The 24,110-nt window shown below is 32.3% G+C and overlaps 2 protein-coding genes and 2 pseudogenes across 2 annotated transcripts; 2 read left to right on the top strand and 2 right to left on the bottom strand.

Moving 5' to 3' along the window:
* Nucleotides 1-6,084: 6,084 nt before the first annotated feature.
* Nucleotides 6,085-8,593, bottom strand: LOC112770311 (replication protein A 70 kDa DNA-binding subunit A-like; annotated as a pseudogene).
* A 5,067-nt stretch (nt 8,594-13,660) lies between these two features.
* LOC112771467 (uncharacterized) lies at nt 13,661-18,960 on the bottom strand (annotated as a pseudogene).
* Nucleotides 18,961-22,410: 3,450 nt separating this feature from the next.
* Nucleotides 22,411-23,193, top strand: LOC112770310 (uncharacterized). Its single transcript, XM_025814689.1, has 2 exons — nt 22,411-22,720; nt 22,862-23,193. The coding sequence occupies exons 1-2, from the start codon at nt 22,411-22,413 to the stop codon at nt 23,191-23,193; spliced, it is 642 nt and encodes a 213-aa protein (XP_025670474.1).
* Nucleotides 23,194-23,283: 90 nt separating this feature from the next.
* Nucleotides 23,284-23,766, top strand: LOC114925798 (uncharacterized). Its single transcript, XM_029294931.1, has one exon. It carries the CDS (start codon nt 23,284-23,286, stop codon nt 23,764-23,766), a length of 483 nt encoding a protein of 160 aa, XP_029150764.1.
* Nucleotides 23,767-24,110: the final 344 nt, after the last annotated feature.

Here is a 24,110-nt window from a genome sequence, read left to right as displayed (position 1 = left end):
AAAAATTTAGGTGGTGCTGAGATAGGAACTTAAATTCCATCAATGAAGAGCACCAAAATTTGTTCAATGTCCTGCATCTGTAGAGACATCTATTATCAACTTTTCCTAGGATGTAAAGAATTACATCCTGAGGAAGGAAAGGAGAAGAGGAATCAAAAGTTGGCATTATCCCTAACATTTTGTGAAACTTTGTTTCTTACCAAAGAAATCAGTCTTTTAAAGAATTTAGTACATAGGCATAGATAGAGCTGAGGAACCTTTCTTGCTTTTCAAAGACCATTACAATTAAACAGAAACCCTGCTTTACTACCTAAAAGGAATATGTATGAGTGTTGCGCGGGTTAATTGACTTTTTTCCATTTTTTGGTTGTTAAATTCCATTGACATTTTCCAATTTTTTATTAGTTTATGTGACAAAGTACACTGCTAGCCGGTGTAATTGTCATCAGCAGACATCAAGTCACAAGTAAAGTATATCCATCAACACATTGATTTGATTTGCACGGTATTATATAGATTTTGACATCACTCATTGTCTTATGTGCTATTTATTGTTATGTGAACTAAATGAAAATGGCATGCAAAGTTCTTAGTTTAAAACCAACTAAGTTCTGTTCCTGAAAAAAAAAAAGATCCTAACTATAAACTATTTTCAGTCATTTATATAGTTACTTGACTTTATAATTAATTTATTTTTTATCAATATTTTTTGGTTGGATACAAATTCAATTTAAAATTAGATGTCAAGAACACTTTAAAAATTTAATTATTGGTGAAATTCAAAATTAATAAATCAAATCTAAAACACTAAACTTCTTTTCACAATTACTTGTCAAATTTTTATCAAGCAGTATAAAATCCGGTAATAATGTTTCCATTTGAGTATTAGTTATAAATCAAGACATTACTTAAGAGTAATTTATTAAAAGAAATATTCACCCTTTCAAGAGGGTTACAAATTTGATCTATAAAGGCTGACATAAATTTACTCCAACCTGCAATAGGTGGCTTGAAACCTTCATGTATAAAATATTTCTTTAATATATAAAAGCTTGCTTTAGTTAGGATTAAATTAATAGATTAATGATTTGTGCATAGTATGCTATGTTAGCACTGGATGGATTTAGCCATACTAATTATTTGGAATAGTAAGTTAAAACAATTTATGACTTTCTATTATGGCAGTATTTGTGATTAAACCTATGTATATGAGCTCATCCATACATGAAGTCATGAATTCATTATTTCAAGTTAAGCATGTGATGTGAGATTATTGGATGATGCATAAAATATTTTTATGCAAAAGGTGGCTGCAAGCATGATGCAGAGACCTTTGTTCAATGTAAAAAATTTTGCATTTGGGACACTTGAATTCATAGACTAATGAATTAGTACAAAATATATGAGTATCCTTTGAATTGTTAATTTGAAAAAAAAAGGTCTAAGTTTCTCCTCAGAACCATTAACTTCAATAATTTCATATAGTCTCTCAACCTTAACATTTGTGAAAGATACTTCACATGTGTAGAATCATGATACTCATTTGAGAACTGATTATGGGCATCAGTTTGTTCAGGCACAAATGGAGAGCTATTATTAGAATTAACTACCTTCCAATAAGACATTTATTTTCATACCTTTTCTATACCCTAAAATAAGGATATCATCATTTGGTATCACCACAGAAAACTAAACACAATATGACTAATCTAATTTTATTGATTATTACAGTTACTCCTGTAGCTCTTATAAAACTTTGAAATCTTAATTTCTTTGTAGTTCATTTTTTCAATTGATTAAGAAAATGTGTATGGATGAAAAAATATTGAATAAAACTATTTTGAAAGAAAAGTATTTTACAATGATTCTAATATATAATGTGATATTAGCAATGGTTGTTATTCTCCATTAAAAAACAAATTTGGAGAAAGGGCATTTTTGATAGTAGTTTTGTGAGTACAAATGGAGAAAGTAAAAAAAATTATTAACCTTGAATTGCATTGTTACTTGCATAGCAGAGGATTCTTACTTCAAACAATAGAATCTAATCATAATTAATATAAGATGTATAGTTATTAAGAGACGGTAGTTCGTTTAACTTGATTAATTTGAAGGATAGATACTTCAACGAATAAGGATGGAGTTGAGTAAAGAAAGTGTAGTTTTAAAACCCCTGCAGCTTAGCTATCATGGGGAAGTCAGTAATTCTGACTAACAACACTGCTAAATTAATTCAAAGCAAGTTTTCTCTAAATTTAGTAAGCCACATAAATATTTAGGAAGCAAAGCTTGATAATACAACGTAACAAAGTAGACATGGAGAATAACCTCTAATACATAGCTTCATGCAATACATGAACATGTACTACATACCTTCTTGCAATATATATTTTTAAACTAATAATAATCAGCACCTAGATTATGTGATTTTACCTAAACCACACAATAGCAACTTAGAACAGAGAACATGCATTATACTTAAGCGTGAAACAGAGTTTAATACATATACGTTGCAGTAACTCAAACCCATCATAACATAGCATTTTATAACCTTGGGCAATCTTCAAGTCCAATGTGAAAGGTGGAAATCACACTGGATATAATGTCTTGTGGTACACATGCATGGACCTGAGTCTGACTTCATCTTCGTATTCTACCCAATGAAGGGTTCTCCTTCTGTTGTTCATAGGAGTATACCGACAGATATGGAAGTGTGGAAATTTTGATTCATCGACTCCATCAACTTGAAAATGACTTTCTTTGATTTGTATGATATCTTCACCAATGAAGTTGGTTGGAGTAAATAGCGGACCATCCCCATTATACATAAATAACCTAGTCCAAGTTGGTTTCTCCTCTGTAACATTAACATGCCAAATAGCAGTGGAGAAGTCTTCTTCATTATGGTTGGATGAAGCGAGACAAAGCTTTTGGTTAAGATTCATTAGCATGTAACAATGCCCCAAAGCTTGTTCAGGGACGACAATTTGTTGAAAGGTTTGAGATAATATAGAAAAGCATACAATATATGGGGATCTTTGCTCAACATCCTCAAATGAGCGTGTTAGCCAATAAATAACTCCATCAAGTGTAACGTAGGTTGGATCTAACCTTTGAACATATGATGGACATGGCAAAACCACATCCCAAGTTCTTGTGGTGCTGGTATACATGGCGAGTGTGCATGCTGTAGTTTCATCACTGTGTTGGAACACATACACGATAGCATAGTCAAAAGTATATGGATAGTATGAAAATGCATATGAATAAGCCATTTCAGGTTCAAAGATGTAGACAGGATCTGGGATGAGTTTGGACCTCCGGCTCACTGGATTCCAAGCTATCAAGTAGCTCTTTTGTCCCATGGAAGAGTATTTGATGCGAAATACTCCATTTTGAATGTCAATCAGTTGGAACCAACCTTCATAAGTTAGCAAGAATGGGAATTGAAATGGACTGGTATACCCCGTCGAGGCATCCATCATCATGACCCAGTCAAGAGAGCTCATGAAAGAGGATGGATAGCAAAAATGTAGCATTAGTGATATTCCATCATTTCTCCATGTCTCAGACACATTTGTGACAAAGTGATAGCTGCTGAGCTTTCCTCTCCAGTAGCGAGACGTCATGCGACCATTCAAAATGGTCGAAGCATCACAGCGATGGAATATTTCCAAGAGAAGTTCATTAGGTAGTTCAGGGAGGGGAATGGAGTGAGGAGGAATATCACTCATTCTTTGTCAAATATGAGGATGCACTATAGAAGGAACTGAGTAGAAAAATATGAGAGTTAGGAGTATGAACTTTTTTGGGTGAGGATATGTCTTGATATGGTATCTGCACTTGTCTTTATTTATAGAAGAAAAGCTACTTAAGGATTCAACTGCCACATTGAATAGGTTTTTATGTCTCTAATTTAAATGGAAAGGGGACTAAAGAAATATAACAGGTATCTTTTTAAGTTAACTTTGGAAGTTTCCTAATAATCCACGGAGGAATAAAAGCTAATTTACACTTGTCAAGGAAATCAGAGCCTCTAGAACTAAATGTAGTAATTCCATATATTGCTGATATCTTTCTATTTTTGAGTAATTAAATATTGTTTTAGATAAAGAAAAAATCATTTTGTACCCATTGATGTTGAAATATGGGAATGCAAAAGGAATGGATAAGTAGTAAAGTCTTCCCAAATGTCATACCAAAGAGAAGATAGGAAGCAATACGAAGGCATCTTTTGTTTCAATAGAGGAAGGCTTTAAATGAAGTTACAATAAAGCTGAAAAATAATCTCATATGAGATTCAGCATTAATGCTGACATGACCTCCAAATCAGGTATAGCAGAGTATATCCACTCTATCTTCCCTCCTTCTAATTGTTCTGTATGAACAATTATGTAACTCAATGTATAACCAAAAGCTAATAAACTTTTTAAACAAAATTATCTCTTTATTCGTTGTTGTGTGACATAAAGAGCTAAGACTTCTCTCATTGAGCAGCATGCTTCTTTAATAAATTTGTGAAGAGACTGCTTAGATATGACAATACATATTTAATACTTGATTTTAAAATCTTATTGCAGGATTCATGAATCATTACCTCTTTAATGAGACTGTTATAAATGAACATTTGCAAGTGGGTTACTATCCATCCGTTCAGCAACTTCTAGTTGCTACACCAATATATTTAAAATGAATTGTATGATTATTTGATTCGGTGACCTTGTAGCAAACTTTTTGTTTATTATGTATGCAAGACTATTATTGAAACTCAAACTTTAAGCCACAATTAAGATATCCAAAAAATTAACAAAGCAGTGTTGTTATTGCTTCTTTTGGTCAGCACATTTTAAAAGTTAGAATAAATCAAAATCTGTATTGCATTGTCCACGCAGTAAAAATTAGTCAGTAACTTTGACTAATTTAGTAAAAATCTGACCTCATTTAGGTAGGTAATAGATAGATACATGATTAGTAGATATATTAGCAAAAATGTCAGCTGAATACAATTAATAGATAGTAAAAAATAAGCTAACTAATGTTATCTACTTGGAAATTTCATACAAATGAAACTATAAAATATTATCTACATGTATTCTTCAAAATGTTCCAGAAATTGTTCTGCAGTTATAAATAGCTATTTTAACCCAGTAATTCTTACTATAACTTGGTATATTCTTTGAGTTGAAATTTTTTTGTTGTCAACATATAATATAGGATAAATTGTTATTGGTATAGCTTAATTATTATTAAATATTTATAATGATTACATCAGACCTGCTTCAAAATAAATAAGAATGTTTCTGTGGTAGTATATTTTTTTAATACATCTAGTGTTATTGTCTTTGACTCACATTTAATTGTAGATTTCAAAGCAAAAAATAGTGTTTCGGCAACAATTTTTTTTAAAAGTAGTTATTTAAAAAAAATTTAATAGTGTCCGATTTGTGTTTAAAAAATTTTAATAGTGTCCGGTTTGTGTTTAAAAAATTATAAAAATTTGGGGTACACAAATCAGTAGGTGTTTAAAAAATTTAAAAAAAATAGGTGTTTAAAAAATAAAAAAAATTAGAGTACACAAATCGTGTACTCCATATTTTTTTTAATTTTTTAAACACAAATCAGACGATCCGATTTGTACTCCATAAATTAAATCAATCCATCCACATCTTAGAAAAATATCATAGTAGATCACAATTTAGAAAAACATCATTGTTAATCCAATATTAAAAATAAAAATGTGTAGAATATTCAGCCGAAAAAATAAGACATTTTCATCTTTATTATTATTATTATTATTTTTCTGTAATTTTATGCCTTCCAATAAAGACTTTGAAGTCTGCCAATACCAAAGATTACTTTTTAATTTAAATTGTTACACATTGATAATAACTGCAGATGGGAACACATAGCCCTTCCATAAAATCTATTACTAATGACCACAGTTTCTAATGGTTGGTTTCCAACATCAACAGAAGCATCAAAATGATGAAAGGGTAATAACATTATGCATATAAGTGCAAACTACACTGCTTCATAATAACCCCTAATAACATTCAATTAGAAATTTCCTAATAAAAAGATCAATTACTCCATCTTTTTTTTTCCAGAATTCCGCCTAAAGGTCTTGTTAGCCGATGCTTGTGCATCTGCAGAGACAATTGCTTCTCCTATGCATCCATCAACTGTATCAGGGGATGACCTCTTTGCTGGAGTTTGATAAGAGCTATCACCATTGCTTTCCACAGCAGAGTCCTTTGGTTGACATTAACTAAACAATTAGTTTATATCCAATTTACATGATCTACCTTTCAGACCATTTTTTCCACATAACAAATATTAACAATCATTATATATACAAATCTCACCTTCGAAAGAGAAACTACCCCGTGGGCATTGCTATCATCTTCTGTCTCAGTTAGAGAGGTATGACCCATTAGTTGGGAAGTCTGCAAGAAAGTACATTTTCAGTAATACTATAACTGTGGGCATTCTTTTTTGTCATGCAAGATAGTATTTGCTCTTAGCAATGCTCCCAAAAGTTATACTTACAGAGGCTTCAACAGAAGAGCTGGCACACCCGAGGCTCGATATGAGTAAGTCCTCATCTGAAAGCTTGGTTACACTGTATACCCCCTCAATGGCATTTATATTCTTGTATGTAATGTTCAGTTTGAATAAGAATCTTTTGTCAATAACATTATCCAAGTATTTTGGGTATGAGTTAGTCTTTTCCAACATCTTCACACATACATTAGGAATTGTTGTTAGTGGAAGATAGATAACTGACCTTGCATAACTTGGTTATAAACATTTAAAGTTGACTTACACATATCTCGTTAACTTTGTCAGCAGGCTTTCCCACCATCTGCTCTGCTTCTTTGTTCCACACAATGAGCTTTAGACACCCAGTTCCATCAGTAACAATTATTTGTAGCCTATACCTGCAGCACCGTGGAAGCAGAATTGAATTAGCAAATTCTAACCCTACTAAATAATGCTACAGTCAAGGTACAACATTTTCAATATTGATGTCAGGTGAGTGTCACATTTTTTTTTGTATGCTAAGTAATTACCTCAACATAGCCTTGAAGCCTACACGTCTACAATGGTCACACCAATACCTATCTTTACTTTCAACAACCTTCTTCGGGCATGTCTTACATGAAGTGTAACACTAATCATCTTTTCCCACCTCTAGAGATACAATATTGGCAATAATCCAGCACGACATCTCCTAACAAATGGCACACGAATGAGCTAAAAGATGGTTAGTCTAAGTAATGAGAGAAGAACCTCACCTGTTGCATATTGAGGACCTCCTCTATAGTCTTCAATGGAACAATGCCTGCATTGATCTCATCCGTGGCAGAGTATTGAGGTTGGGTCTGAAGTTGAGTGATGCATTGTGAAGGGGAAATAATATCCATATTCAACCTATGCATAACATAAAATGTTTCGATATATAAATTTTTCTGGTTTTTCTAGATAAGAAACACAAGTAAAAATGTTAGTTAAACAGGCAGTATTAGCAAGTAATTATACCTTTGCTTGAACTCATTTATCTCAGTCAGATTTGGATTGAAGTAAACTTTGGAGACATAGTAGGCACTTTGAATATTCACTGAATTCAAATAGACATTAGTTTTAAAAAGTTGGACCACCAATATGAAAGGTTCCCCGTCATCTCGTTCAAGTTGTGGAAGCACTTGGTCAACCAACTCTCCAAATAATGTACACTTAATTTTATTCTTCCTGGGACACCAAGAGAGAACACCAATATCATACATAGTTTGAGCACTAATACTTCTCCCCACGTTGGCATGAAAAGGAGAATTTCGGAACAGAATCTAAAAATGAAATCAACTCAAATATTAAATATTATTACTCTAGGTCCTCCAACTGCAGAGCAATACGCTTGCTTTGGTGACCCGTGCGTGTGATAATTCCCCTGGCCTCTTCCTTTCCCACAACCTCACCTATGTAATCTACAATGAATAATGTTGCAGTTAAAATATATTACTTGAAATCATATGACATAACATTGAAAGCATAATATAAAGACTAAATTGATTGAACTTACCAAACAATAGATTTTCATCACTGGCACCATTTGACTCAAGCTCAGCAAAAGGACGAAACTTAAAAGGATTAAAAGCAAATGTCTCAATTGGTTGGAGCATCACCTCAGTCTTTGTATAAAAACTGAGCTTGTACTTATGTGGAGTTGTCCTAACTTTGCCATTATTAGTTGTAACAATAAAATTCTGCATTTTGTAAATAGCATGCTCCTTTATTTGGTGTCTGAATGCCTCCAACGCAGGTTTGGAGATGGTTGCATGAATCCTATCACCCTGCAAGAGATTTTCCAAACAACAGGAACAAAACAAAATTACAATGCATAAAAAATACAACTTCCAACCCATTAGAATTGCTCGTAAATTACCTTCACATCTTGTAATACCATCTCCAAGCTGAACACCTTGTTTTCATTCCACTGGCTCGGGAACTCATACAATCGAACCACCCCCACAACCAATGACCAAGAAAGCTTGGTAGCATTGATATCAGCAATAAGATCCACTGTTCCAGCCATATTTTGCCTTGAAACAATAACAACAGGATTTTCAGTAAGTAGAAATTAGGATACAAAGGGTAATGATCTATAACTTATTTGTGTATATGAAGTTGAGTGTCCTGCTATATATAGAGAATTCTCTATACCCCTATCCTTGAAATGAGCGGGAAATCCACTAATGAGCTGAAAGTTGTCAATTTTGAAACACTTACCGACGGCGCCAAACTGCAAGCTAGCAACACCCTCACACGCTCAATATTCCATGAATATCTGTAACCTAAGGTCATTTCAATTCTTCTGTTATGTTGAGTCTCGAGGTGGAACTTTCTTTCAATATGTGCAGGAAGGAAGAGTGCATCACTGAACACTTCATATTGGAAGGAGTTCCACCGAGAATCCAACCAAGTTGCCCTATTTTTTGGAGGGAACACTGTTGCCATGTCACTAATGGAACTGCTGTCTTGTAGAGAATCATTCCTGATAGAACTACTACTTGGAGAGCTCATTTAAAAAGGCATTCTCGTTTAAAGGCATTCTAACACTTACTGGACTGGACACATGTCGTTGTGGAGGAAGACAAGGTTACAGTATGTTCTGTGCACGTGTTGGTCTGGGGAGAGTTTAGTGTTGGAGGGAATAGTGTGGTGCTTTGTTTAATGGAATATTATTTGGTATAAAATAAAAAGTATATTTCATTTGTAATTTGGTATAAAAAATAAAAAAACATTGATATTATTGTTCGAAACAGTACATAAAAATTTTTAAGCAAGCAAAAAATATTACTATTAAAAAAAATGCTATAAAGTATTATGTTACATTATTATTTATAAGTGATTCTATCAAAATATAAATGATGTTCTCAATTTTGTGATATTTAACTCAATTTTTATAAATTAAAATAGTACTTAATCTATATTAAATTACATTACATTATTTTCCCAAATAGTAATAGTGTTCTTTTATTTTTCACACTAATTAACAATTTAAATATAGTTTACATTCATATCATAACTGTATTTTTCTTTTGTTTCACACACACACGGATAAATTGCAAATGTAAATAAAAAAATAACACATTAAAAAAAATATTAATAATAATAAAAGTAATAAAAGTGACCAATTCAACAATAATACGTTACATCTGGTATTAAAAATTTTTGCTTTAAAATAGAAAATATACAATACTTTTTCTTTTATATTTGTATCATGAAGTATTGAGTAATTAGTAACTTCCATAAAATTTAAATAATTAAATAGAACTATAATAGACAAAATATATATAAAAAAAAACCTTATTAAATTGAAAAGGAAAGAAAAAAGCCTTAGTTATTTTATTGTCGAATTGACAATTATTGTTGTTTTTGAAAATAGGATTTGTCCATGAGTAAATCAACTGCTTCCATGACCTCAAACAGATACATCATTTAGAGTATAAATTTAAATTAAAAATGATTAAAAAAAATCATAGCTACTAATAAAAAAATATCTATCTATTTACATTTTTTTGTATAAAATGCCTATTTTTTGTACTATTTTTTGTATATTTTATTTTGGCAAAACACTTCAATATTAAAAGGACATTTTTTCTTAGACTTTTTTTGAAATTATATCCGATTTTAAAATCTCCTTTACTGAGATATAGAGGAATTACAATCCTCTTTTACAGGAATATTTGTCTTTTCTAGATTTGTTAATATATATTTCCATAAGAATGAATATGTATATCTCTCTTTATTCTGCTATGTCCTTCTTTACTTTTTAAAAACTTGAATCCACATGTCTATCCTTTAATTAGCTATTAACTTTCATAATTTCACTATCATGCTAAACATTGTCAAAGTCAATACGCATAATTTTAAAATAAGCAAACAAATCAATAAAGAAAATGGAAATTACAAATCTTGAAACTAAAAATCTATAAATTATTTTTAAATAAGCTATTAAATGGAAGCAAATAGACAATTTAAGTACAATTTTATTCATGAGAGTACAACCTTTGTTTTAGTATGTAAAACTCACTACATGAATCATATAATGGCATTTAGAATTTAGGTCACAGTATACAAAAAAATTTTGTTAATGAACTTTGCACTAAACAAATATTAACTTGAGAACAAACAAAAGTGTAGACAAAGCCAATCTAGAGTAACAATTTTCCTTCACTTTTCATCTTCTTTGGAAAAAATATGTTCATATGTTACATTTTCTTCAACTAAGTCGCTCAGATATTTTCCATGCTTGACATAGATCATACTTCTAAAGTTTTTCCTTCTAAACTATACAAAATTTTCATCAGTACGTCAAAAAGAAAAAAAAAATGAGTTGACAATAATCTAAAATCAGCAAATAAAACCTATACATTCAACGGGATTAATTAGAAAAAAAAAACACTCTTTAGCTTTCTCAAAAATATCGACAAATTTAGAAGTTCAGGAACACAATTTCTTGCAACTATACTCTATGCCTCATTTGTTCTCATAAACAGCCAAGTATGAAGCTCAATAAGAATTAAAATCGTTTAATAAGAATACATCTATGATAAACACTGTTACAACAAAAATAATAAAAAATTAAAAATTTAGTAAGATCATTAGAATTGACATAAGTTCACGAACACAATTTCTCACAACTATACTCTATGCCTCATTTTTCTCATAAACAGCCAAGTATGAAGCTTAATAAGAATTAAAATCCCCAGTTTAATAAGAATACATCTATGCTAAACACTGTTAAAACAAACATAATAAAAAGTTAAAAATTTAGTAAGATAATTTGAATTGGATATTTGTCCTAAATCCTTTAATAAAATCACTTAATTCTTTTGTAAAATAAGAATTATTCATTCAAAAACAAAATTATATACTGATATTTGCACCTGATAAACATCTTTGCTGAGCTCTAACAATTTTAGAAAACAAAGTATTTTTCAGCAACATATCTTATATAAAATAATCAAGTTTAGAAAATTCAACCATGGTTAGATTGAATTAAATTGGGTTTAGTGGTATGTCCTTTCATGATGGATGTCAATTAAAATAATAGTAATATAGACTTCAAAGATTAAAAAAAGCAACAAAATAATGATTTCACTAATTAGAGTATATCAAAGAATTGGTTTATGTACATAATTCACAAAAAAATTTGTAATCACATAAGGTCAACTATCAAATTAATCCCTCTTATCAAGTTTGACTCTGGATCTATTGTAAAAATTTCCTAAAGTGTTTGAAATTGACAAAAAATATTCATTAATGTGAAGATAGTATGACTTGCAACTAAACCCATCTTACTAATGAACTAAAATAGAAAATAAATGCTAGAACTCATAAATAAAATGCTAACTATTCCTACTTTGTAGATTTGGCCAAGTGAAGGTAAAATTCTGTATTTTAAAGTATATATTTTTAATTATAAACTTAGAATAAATTATTGTAATTACTTAAATTTATTTTACTTTAACAAATAGTTTGCATTTTATAGGAAAATGAAAAAAATTCTCTACAATTACTTTAACAAATAGTTCATGACCCTGATCATGTTTTTAATAAAATTGTATGCATAAAGGAACTAAAAAACTTCCTTCTATGTGCATTATTTTTGAAAAATCTTAAAAGCTTCCAATAATAACTATTCTTACGATATCGGCCGTAATTAAGAATATTAATAAAAAAATTCACATCTTAGCTCTACAATTGGCCACACTACACTGCTATTGAATGTTTTTTGTCGTTAATACAACGCATAGCATTTTATACCCAATATTTCTACCTCAAATAGAAATATTGTTAAATCTTCATTCAAATGTTAGTTCCAAATTTATACATTCTAAATCTTCTTTTGGATTATTAGTCTCTATCTTTTAATGCTTCAAATGAACATAAACACAAAGAAGGAATGGAAAAGGACAGTTTCATTCAGAAAAGTAATATTGAAAAGCTTGAAAAAAAATATTCAAAAGAACATGAAAACATTATTGTGAATCATGAATTAGAGAATGCTTACCTAGTACAGCCTTGCGAACCTTATAATTTAAAATTCAAGTCAACCTCATCAAACTCTATGAATCCAATTTCAAATGTTTATCATAAAATAAAACTTACGCAAACCTTAAGACAACATTTTTAAATTTCTTTTGTAACTTTTCAATAATTTTACCACTCAAAGTGACATAAATGTAGGTTTCTAAAATGAAATGACATTGCTAGAAGAAACTTAGTAATTACAAACTTTGCTTTAATAGGAGAGGTGTAAATGATTTTCTAGTTATGTTGCTTACAGTCAATTTTTAACTTTCCTGCTTTATAGTTTTGCAATAGCTTTCATTACAATAACAAATCACAACAAAGATTAAGAATATGTCCAATTTCTTTACTCTTTTCTAAAACCAAGGGCTAATACTACTTTCTACCAAACTTCACAATAAACATGTAATTCCTAATTAGTTCTAAATTAAAATTTTTTCTATATCGCATCCTTCTAAACTAAAAAATGCAAAGAACATCCATGCAAGTATGGAGTTACTCAGAGTTTATTAATGCTAATTATTATTTTGAAAATTTTTCGTAAAGTCATGTATAAATCAATTTAGAATTTACCAAGAGTGATTCCTTGCACTCCTCTGTAATAAGAACTCACCAGAGTCCTAAACCTTTCCTGTCCAGCTACAAAAGATGGATATTATTTCAAGTCAATTTCCATCTCTTTAATTTAAAATCAACACCAAAGGATATCATGAAGCTGAAAATTTTATCATTTGAAAACTTAAATCAAATTGTTTATTAATTTTATAGAGCATGCAATTTATGCGCAATTACTTAAAATGGACTCAATCAAAGGGATCTAATCCCCTCTGTCAATAATGAATGAATGAATGAATAAAGCTATGTAGCCACAAACTTGTCACTTTATGTATAAAATTATGAAAATATATCTATGTGCTAATGCATCAATTTCTCATATGAATTAAATATCTTGAAGAAAACAATATCTAACCAAAAAAAGTCCAAAACTAATTTGAAGTTTAAGAATAAAAGGTTAATAATTCTTACAGATGATGAAGATCCTTATACACTTTCTCAGGTTATTTCATCTCATCATTATTCCATCCACTTTGGTCCTCCTTAGTTGTTCCCTCGTATCCATTTTTTCCTCTGCTCCTTGTTCCTCCTCATCCTCCTCACCATAATTATTGACATCAAAATCAATTTTTCTATGCTCTATCTGCATCACAAAAACAACCCGTCAATTTTCCACTTGCTACTCATAAAATATGGCATTTTCTATGCTATAATTTGTTTCAGGATTCAAATTTATTAACATGTGAATCAAACAACAAAGATCAAATTGGAACAGAAGGTGACATCTTGGACAACAACTCTGTACACTATTTTCCAAAGGAAAGAACTAACCTTTATTTGACAAATTTATAAATGGTTATTGATTTACCATTTTCCCCATTACAATATGTCATTTTTTCCCATCTAAACCACACATGTCAACATGCATTAAAGTAGTAATTGAAATAATGCTAAAAGGCACCTTTAAGTCCTAATTTGTGGGTGGTATAATAATCAAAATGCAGGAAATCAAACATATGTCAAAGATGACCAGATAACCACTTCAAAAGTTTTCAAGGATTTCGCAAGTATCACGTTCGTGCATCACAGGTGCTACACTTAGAACACTTTAGTACACATTATTGTTTCCTTTCCTTCTATTTTTTGTTTTGTTGCATTTGGATCTTCTCATGCTATTGTCTTCTTATGTTGGTGGTCATGTTTCAATCTTGGCCATTGATTAAAATTAAATGTTTATCTTTTAATGATAGAGATTGAAACACAACTTAAAACATGAGAAGATCTGAATCCTTTTGCATCTTCCTAACATAAAGAAAGCATAATTTCTTAAGGAAGAGACAATACTATATCCTCTTTAAAAACAGGGAAAAAATTAGAAGATCCAATATTATTATTTATTTATAATGGAGAATTACCTTCAATGTACTTTTTTTGGAAGTAAATTTCATCAAATTCATCATCCTGTAAATTGGAAATAGAAAACAAAACCCCTCAATTAAGTTTATAGAATAACAAAAGAGAATAGGTAGTATGAATTGCTCAGGTTTGATGCTTTTGTTAAGTATTACTGAAACAGTAAACTTTTCTATTTGCACAGTTAAGTCAACCATTTTGATTAAATAGAAAAAAAAAAAATAGATGTACTCAGAAAATATAGGGTGCTTCAATTCATTGAATAAAGACTTGAAGACCTCTAGCTTACTATCACTTGAAGCTCCTTTTCAGAAGGGAACAATACATAATGTTGGGCAAGTAAATGTTCAAACAATTTAGTTGCTAAATTACCTTAGTCATGTATTTCCATAGATACTGCACAACTTTTAGTGATTACCTAATATTCCAAACAACCATATCTATAGAAAAATGTTTCAAATTGGGAAAACATAAAGATAAGTTAATAAATTTGTCACAAACCTATATTTAAAGAATCCAATTGATACCACAAACAACAAATTCAACCTTACTTCATGAACAATTTTTAACAATGAAACCAAGGATTCCTTCATTAAAAAGTACAACTATACTCGTACATTCCACGTTTTGCGGCAATCTGAAATTTAAGCCATACCAATATCATAATAATTAATAAGAATGAGAACCACCTAAACTTCTAATTGAGACAATAATTAGTGGATCTCATAATTAATTTCAACATTCTTCTTATATCATATATCAGTAATGACTGATTTCTTTTTTATCCAAAAAAGAAAGAAAGAACGAACTTGAAGGAATTTGAGGTAACGATCGAACCTGAAGGGAATACTGTGGAGCTTCGTTTACTGGGATCTGAATCCTTTTGCATCTTCCTAACATAGAGAAAGCATAATTTCTTAAGGGAGAGACATTACTATCTCCTCTTTAAAAAGAGGGAGAAACTTAGAAGATCCATTTTTATTATTTATTTATAATGGAGAATTACCTTCAACGTACTTCTTTTGGAAGTAAAATTCATCGAATTCATCATCACCTGTAAATTGGAAACATAAAACAAAACCCCTCAATTAAGTCTATAGAAAAACAAAAGAGTACAGATAGTATGAATTGCTCAAGTTTAATGCTTTTGTTAACTAATATTGAAATAGTAAACTTTTCTATTTGCACAATTAAGTTAACCATTTTGATTAAACAGAAAAAAATTCATTGAATGAAAACTGGTAACTGAAGACCTCTAGCTTACTATTGGTCGAAGCTCCATTTCAGAAGTAACAATATATAATGTTAGGCAAGTAAATATTCAAACAATTTAGTTGCTAATTACCTGAGTCATATATTTTCACAGATACTGCAGTACTTTTAGTAATTACCCAATATTCCAAACAACCACAACTATATAAAAATGTTTCAAATTGGGATAACATAAAGATAATTTAATAAATTTGTTACAAACTCATATTTAAAGGATCCAAGTGATACCACAAACAACAACTTCAACCTTACTTCATGAACAATCTTTAACAATGAAACCAAGGATTCCTTCATTAAAAAGTTCAACTATACCTGTACTTTTCATGTTTTCAGGCAATCTGAAATTTAAATCATATCAATATCATAATAATTAATAAGAATAAGAACCACGCTGAACTTCTAATTGAGACAATAATTAGTAGATCTTATAATCAATTTCAACATTCTTCTTATATCATATATCAACAATTACTGATTTCTTTTTTACCCAAAAAAAGAAAGAAAGAAAGAACTTGAAGGAAATTGATGTAATGATGGAGGTGCTTGAGTTCTGCAAGAATCATATGCTTACCCGTGGATGATTATAGAACCATTTCCGACAACACTTTAAGTTGTAACTCATTTAAATATGTCTGAAACCCTAAACTGGAAAACAAAAACAAAACAAAAAAAAAGTTGAATACTTGAAAAAGTCAGCAAAAGAAAAGGAATCAAATATTGAAACCTGAAGTCCAATAGCGTTAATCCCACCTTGGAATAACAGTTGAAACAGTATGCATTTGGAGGAAGAAGAAGAAGTATGGAAGAATCTTTTCATGCTTTCAAGCACATGACATGCAGCAGATACCAAGGCCATTCCACTTTTTCGATAGCCACTTCTCCAATCTCTGTTTATTGCTGCGGTGGCACGTTCTTGAATATCCTTTTCTTCCCCATCCTGCTTCCTCCATCTCTGGGTCGGCTCTACTTCTTTGGACTTCCGAAATCTCCCTTCCCATTTAGTCTGACGTTTAAGATCAAGTCAGAATCTTCAGCTACAATCTCAACCTACTGGTTGCTGGGAGGAAGAGTAGAATAAGTGAGGAGGAAGAGAAGGATCAGAGGATGTGGGGGTGTTGGGAATGGTGACACGACGACAAAGATTAAGTTTCTTAACTTTTTTTTTAGGTTTTTAATTTTCAGTCGATAAAAGTAAAAGGGAAGAAAGCAATTTGATTTGGAGAATAGATTTGTGCGGGAAAATTCCCGCTTCGTCGCACTGGAGGGAAGACTGTTTTTTTCCTGTGACGTGTCAGTCTGGAGAGAGCTTAGTTTTGGAGGGAATACTGTGAAGCTTCGTTTACTGAACTATTTAACTTTTATATATTAGATAGATTGCCCTGATAAAAAATAAACAAGAAAAGTCTATTCGGTAAAATTGTACGATGTCTATGGACGATAACGGTTAAAACTTTAACAGAAGAGTGGCCCAATCTACGGTATCACAAACAAAGTTAATAATTACAAGTAGAATGAAAAAAAAATAGAAGTTGAATTATGTGGATAAATCTTGGTAATATAACTGCTCTATCCAAAATCCAAATCAATTTATCTCAAAGTAATTCTAAATTTTAGGATAAATATTTTCGTGATAATATTTTTCTTCCAGAAGAAGAAAGAACTCTAATGACCTGAAATGGTCATCAACTCATCATAACAAGTACAGGTATCAGTATATTACTTTCACCAAACTAAACAAGCTAAGGGTTAGAGTATTAAAAGAGTTTTTTTATTATTTACGCAAACGTCCATTGTTTACAACTTTGCATTCGGCTAATAAGAACATAATGGTAACATTACATTGTACTTAATGTATTTTTTTTAGTGATTTAATTTAATTATATAGAATTTAGTAAAAAATAAATAAATTTTTATTTCTAAACATAAATGTTTTAAACACCGATAAATTTAACAAAAAAAATTAAAATAATATCCGTGAAAGATAAATTTTGATCGACAAAACTACCAAATACCAAAAAACTATAAAAAATTATCAAACTACTCTTTTTTAACTCTGATTTTATTCCAAAATCTATCCAATTTTTAACTTGTCAATCCCAGATCTTTACTCCTCCTTCCTCCTTCTCCCACCACCATTACAACCTTCTTCAAATTCCACGAGACCTAGTATCTCATTCTTCACTCAAAACTCTTTCTCTTTTACCATAATTCAACTAGTCTCCATATCACAATCCCAAATTAAAAATTTCTAGCTAGCTCTTGCAAGTTGTATAAAAAATTTTTAGTTCATTTTTTTTTCGTCTGAAAGAAAGAAAAAAGAGTGTTGATTTACCTCTCATTACATATTCTTTATCTCTCTACTCTCGCTGTGTGTTGGTACTTGGTACTATTAGAATATAATTAGGATTTGAAGTAACAGGAATCGGATGGAGTAGCTTGGTTTGCGTATTAAGCTCTATGTTTGCTTGTCCTAGAGTTAGTTCATCCATTGGATTCCCAGCTTCGACTGATGAAATCATACCTGGACCAACCCCCCAACGGATACACCGGCACCATCGGAAATCCATTGGTGTTGCTATTTTCAGGGGCTACAGGGCACAGAGGCTGTGAATGAGGCACACTGTCTCCGTTCTGGATCTGTTCTTCCTCCATTGGGATCGAAGAGACCGAATCGGTGGTGATGTCAAAGAGGCTGGATCTACGGCGACGGCGGTTGAGATTGCTCCGGCGGAGGAAGTACTTCTGAGCATGGCTGGCGACCTGCGTGGGCGTTCGAGTCTTGACGTAGTTCCTAGAGATCCCTCTCCAATCACCTTTTCCTACCTTCTACAATCCCACCAGGAACAGCTTGTGCTCTTCCTCCGTCCACCGAACACCTCGCTTGCGCTCGCGCTCGCGGATCTTGCCGGAGTTGTGAGGAGCGGCGTCTTCGGCGGACGCGTAACCGGTGGTGGAAAAGGCAGCGTCTTTGTTGTTGTTGGAGTCATCTTGAGGATGCACGTACTGCGACAGATTGTTCATACTGACACTTTTCCTCATGGAGTCCACCACCACCCTAACGCCGAACAGCATAAACTCGCCAGCGACGGGGGAGTCACCGTCACCGGCGAAGGTGCTACACATCTTCGATCGAGCTAATTGAGTTGGACTCGAGGCGGAATCGGAGCTTCCGTACTTGACGAGTCAGTGACTCGGTGGAGAGAGAGAATAGACTAAATTGGAGAAATGATTTGCGTGTCTATTCAAGTTGTATAAAATAATACAATATAAAAGTGTATTTTTTTTTCCAAAGACATCCAATTTATTTTATTTATCAGAAGAGGAATAAACAAATATTGTCCAAAGTGAAGGACATAAACGGACAAAAAAATAGAAGGGTTGTCCAAGATATTTCACTCACAGATGAGATAAGGTAATTAAATAAACTAAAGAAGAAAGAAAAAGTTGAAAACGGAGCTAACGTTGAAGATGCAACGGACGAGTAAGGATTTCTTGGTGATGTTTGTAGGTAATTAAATAAAGTAAAAGGGTATTTATAGGTATTAAGAGAATCGTAATAATAAAGACGTAATCTCCTACTATAAATATTCAGATATACTAAATAAGGAGACTATTTTAATAAAGACATTAAAAATATCTTTTTTTTAAGATGTTTATATTTGTCATTTTATTATTGGATATCTTTATTAAATCGGTTAATAATTTATTTTTTAATAAATCTGAACAAAATCGGTTTATTATAGCAAAAATAATAAACACAATTGTCTGCATTATAATTATTAGACCCGGTTTGATCATATCGAATTACACAATCTAAATCGAATATCTTTAAATTTTTTGATAAAAAGATAAATATATCTCTGACTTTTTATTTTTGCAGATATTTAAATCTTTAAAAATTTAAAAATACAATTAGATCCCAAAAGAATTGAATTTATTATTATTGTTATAAAAAAATCGGTTTTATTCTAATTTGTTAAGAAATTAAAAAATAATCAATTCATTAATACGTCCAATAATAATGCAACACGTAAGCGTCTTTACAAAAAAACATTTTATACGTCTTTATATGTAAGCATCTTCCACTAAATAATACTAATTCATCCTAGTTATATTATAATAGGTACCATGTAGCTTTTTCCCACTACTACTGGAACAACAACGTACACCTTTGTTTCTCCTCTATCTCTCAATAAATCTTGTTCTTTCTTCTCTTCTTGTGATGACTTGTATTAATTGTTTCCTTCACACGAGACTAGAAGAAAAGCCATAGATGTTAACACTTTGCTTGATGCTACAATAGAGAGAAAACAATATTGAAAGGGGAGGGAGGGATAAAAAATTGGGATTTCCTAGGGTTAAGAATGGGATAGATTTGAAAATAAAAATAAGATTAAAAAAATATAATTTAGGATTTTTTTTATAAATTTTTAGTATTTGAATATGTATTTTTTTATGAATATAACTTTTAATTTTTTTTTATAGTTACATTTGTCGGCGTTTAAAATATTTATGATTAAAAATTATAGTTTATTCTTTGATAAAAGTTGAAAAGTGACAATTTTTCTTTCTTTCGGCGATATACAATTTTGGGTTGGAGTATTGTTTTAAATTAGATCTATAATGCACAGACACTAATACGGATATAGGATATGACATGACACAAGATACATGAACATACAAATTTTAAAATTTTATAATACATGGGACACACATCTATACATAAAATATAAAGTTTTCTTTTTGAAAAAATTGTAATAATATTTTAATATTTTATTGATATTAAATTATAAATTAATTTTTTATTTATTTTTAATTTTTTTTAATTATATAAAATATTTTTTGTCTTAATAAAGAATAATATATATTATTTCTAAATTCATTTCAAGAATACATGTTAAGAATAAAATTGGATATATTGACACGTAATGGTATTTAGGTGTGTTTAAATGTGTTTGAAAAAATATTTATTTGTTTATTAAGATACGATTAGATACAGCAGAAAACACGCGTGTTGAACGAGAAATGTATTCGATAACAGACACGACAACTCACCTAAGTTTATACTTCATAGGTTATGATGAATTAGAGAAAGAAAAATAATTAAAAATTTTAATTATTTTTATAATTTTTAAATAAAAATGTTTTTTTATTTTTAAAAAATAATATATATTTAAACTTTTACTCATTAAATATTAAGATAATTATTAAAAAAAATAGACTATTAGAACTCAGCTAAAGAATTTAAATATGAAAAAATATGTGTGTTTTTCAGAAAATGGACCTTTTTAGTGTATATACAGGCAGGTGGATGTGGCAGAGGCACAGGTACAACACGCAGGTAACATGCTAACTCAGCACGCAACCCACGTATTGAACACTTGTCAAAATCCAAAGCAACACGCAAGTTTCGTGTTGACCACGTCTCAGCCATCCGTCAACATGCATGATGCGTGATTCCTACGTGGCAGCAACACGCAGGTTGCGTGTTGCCACGTGGCGGACGTTGGTTGGACGATCTTGCAACACGTTGCCTGCGAGGTGAGTCTTTCGTCTATAAAAGCAAAGCTCGTAACCATGTTGCTTCATTCTGAGAGAAGTATTTTTCTCCAAGGTCGGTATAATGGAGGGCACTGCCAACATAGTGGTTTACCACAACGATGAGGTCGTACGAAATACGTATGAGGGTGTGAGTTTTGCGTGTGAGAATATGTTTTCGTTTGTGGTTCCGTGCACTATAACGTTCGCAAAACTACAGTACGGGCTCTGTCAAAGCATAGAGGCTGATATTATGAAGAGGGTGACCAACATTCTCTACAGGAGTCCGGTTGTCATATTTGGCGGCCTGATGCAATTTGAAGTTATGCCAATCATCGACGAAACAACTATTTAGCAGATGTTTCGTATTCACCAGCAAACTCAGGTGCAACACCCGATGATTGAGTTATATGTTGAGTTTGAGGATATTGTTGCAGACGAGGTTCAACATGACCCAGATGTACAAGATGACAGAGGTGAGGCGTACTTGGGATTGAACGATGATAGCGATGAGGAGTTCGAAGCTACGTATGAAGCCAGTGATGAGGACGATGACGACAATGTGGGAGGTGAGGCAGTGGCGGAAACTTTAGTGGTTCCAGCAGCAATTAGTCAACCGATGGGCGTTCCACCCTTTATGCATAGTTTGGATCTTGATGCCATGCATGCACCGGAGTTTTCCTAACATATAAACATAGGTACGTGAGCAGTGGATAATATATTTACTTGATTTTGTTTTAGCAGATCAATGAACGACAAATATGTTTTCTTATAGGTGTTGCTGATCTTAAGGATGGGAAGTTTAGGATCAGAATGGAATACGGTTCAAGAATATCAGTCATTGCGGCAATTCGGAGTTACACTGTCTCCAGAGAAGTCGATTATATTGTTTATGAATTCAAGCCACGGACGTTCTATGCAAAGTGCAAGAATTATGGACGTGGGTGCGACTGGCTTATCTGAGCCGGCTTGATACAGAAGAAAGCCTGTTGGGAGATTCGAAGATACAACGGGAGGCACACGTGTTCCACGGGAATGATCTCACATGATCACTCGAAGTTAGACTTGGACACGATTGCTGAGGCTATGAAGCCATTGGTTGAGTCTGACCCATCCACAAAGGTTAAATCTATAATTGCGGAGGTCCATGCAAGATTCAACTACATTATTAGTTACCGAAAGGCTTGGCTGGCAAAGCAGAAGTCGATAGCCAAGGTTTTCGGTGGATGGGAAGAATCATACGAAGCTTTGCCATTGTGGTTCTTGGTGATGGTTCAGAAGATGCCTGGTTCACAAGTTCAAATAGAAACACGACCTTTGTATAATGGGAATCAAGAGGTGGACGGTGTAAGGATACTTCATAGGGTATTCTAGAGCTTCAATCCATGCATAAGAGCTTTCAAATATTGCAAGCTGCTAGTTCAGGTTAACGGGACCCACCTATACGAAAAATATAAAGGTTGCCTTTTGGTTGCAATTGTGTCAGATGGGAATAAAAAAATTGTATCGATTGCTTTTGCTATTGTAGAGGGTGAGACTGCTGATGCGTGGCACTTTTTTCTCAGTAATTTACAAACACATGTTGTAAGAAAAGACGGCGTGGGGATAATCTTCGATCGTCATGAGTCAATCCGGGTCGTAGTCAATCGTAGTGGAGGCGATTGGCAACCTCTGAGAGCATGGTGGATGTTTTGTATTCGGCACATCGACAGTAACTTCTTGAGGGAATTTAAGGTTTCGTACTTGCAAAAACTTGTGGTCAACATTGGGTATTCAAGGACAATGAAGGAGTACAACGTCAACTACAAGAGGTTGTAAGAACGAGGCGAGGCCTATGTTCGTTGGTGCGACAACATCGATCGTCCCTAGTGGGTCTTGGCATTTGACGAGGGACATCGATGGGGTCACATGACAACAAACCTTGTCGAGTGCATTAATTTGGTGTTGAAGGGTGCTCGAAATCTTCCTGTATTGGCGTTAGTCCGAGCAACATATTATCAGTTAAACGAGTTGTTTACGCGGAAGAGTACTGAGGCTTACCAGCGTAAGCGTTCTGGAGCAACTTTCTCTGAGTTTGCCACTCAGCGGATAGAGGAAAACATGCAGCATGCAGGTAACATCGTGGTGAACCGGTTTGATAGAAGAAACAAGGTGTTTGAGGTGCACGAAATGCCTAGTGAAAAAGTGTTGGTTGTTGATCTTGCGCGACAGAGGTACGACTGTGGGCATTTTCAGGTGGAGCGACTTCCATGTCGCCATGTTATTGCGTGTTGTGCTAACCAGCGACTGGATTGCCAGATATATGTCAGCGATGTATACAAGATGTCACAAATTCAGAAAGTCTACAGAAAGGAGCTTGTCCCCGTTGGGCAACACGGAGACGTGGCCTGATTACACGGGAGCGACCTTGGTCATGAATTTGGCCTTGCAACGAATGTCAAAAGGTCGTTCCAAATCGACTCGCTATCTGAATGAGATGGATTCACGGGAAATGTGTTAGTTTGAGTCATTGCATTTCAATTCTGAATTTCAATGTAGTTATTTCAGTTAATGTAATTCAATTTTAGATTTCGATATCTATGTAATTTTAAGTTAATGCATTCAAAATTTGTCCAAACTGAAAACTAAAACAAGAAATACAACGATGAAGGAAAAAAAGTTCGTCTAAACTGAAAGATAAAACCAGAAGTACAACGATGAAGGAAACAAAGTTCGTCTAACAAAGTTCGTCTAAG

Source organism: Arachis hypogaea, chromosome 18 (genome assembly GCF_003086295.3).
Source record: "Arachis hypogaea cultivar Tifrunner chromosome 18, arahy.Tifrunner.gnm2.J5K5, whole genome shotgun sequence".
NCBI lineage: Eukaryota > Viridiplantae > Streptophyta > Magnoliopsida > Fabales > Fabaceae > Arachis > Arachis hypogaea.
The sequence above is the reverse complement of the archived record's forward strand: the minus strand, read 5'-3'. Positions and strand labels throughout refer to the sequence as shown.

Excerpts from the sequence above, each read along its gene's own strand:
- LOC112770310 (XM_025814689.1), top strand. The coding sequence starts at position 22,411 with ATGATCTCACATGATCACTCGAAGTTAGACTTGGACACGATTGCTGAG. Across the intron at positions 22,721-22,861 it reads TGGGAATCAAGAGGTGGACG|ATGGGAATAAAAAAATTGTA; the intron begins GTGTAAGGATAC and ends CAATTGTGTCAG.
- LOC114925798 (XM_029294931.1), top strand. The coding sequence starts at position 23,284 with ATGACAACAAACCTTGTCGAGTGCATTAATTTGGTGTTGAAGGGTGCT.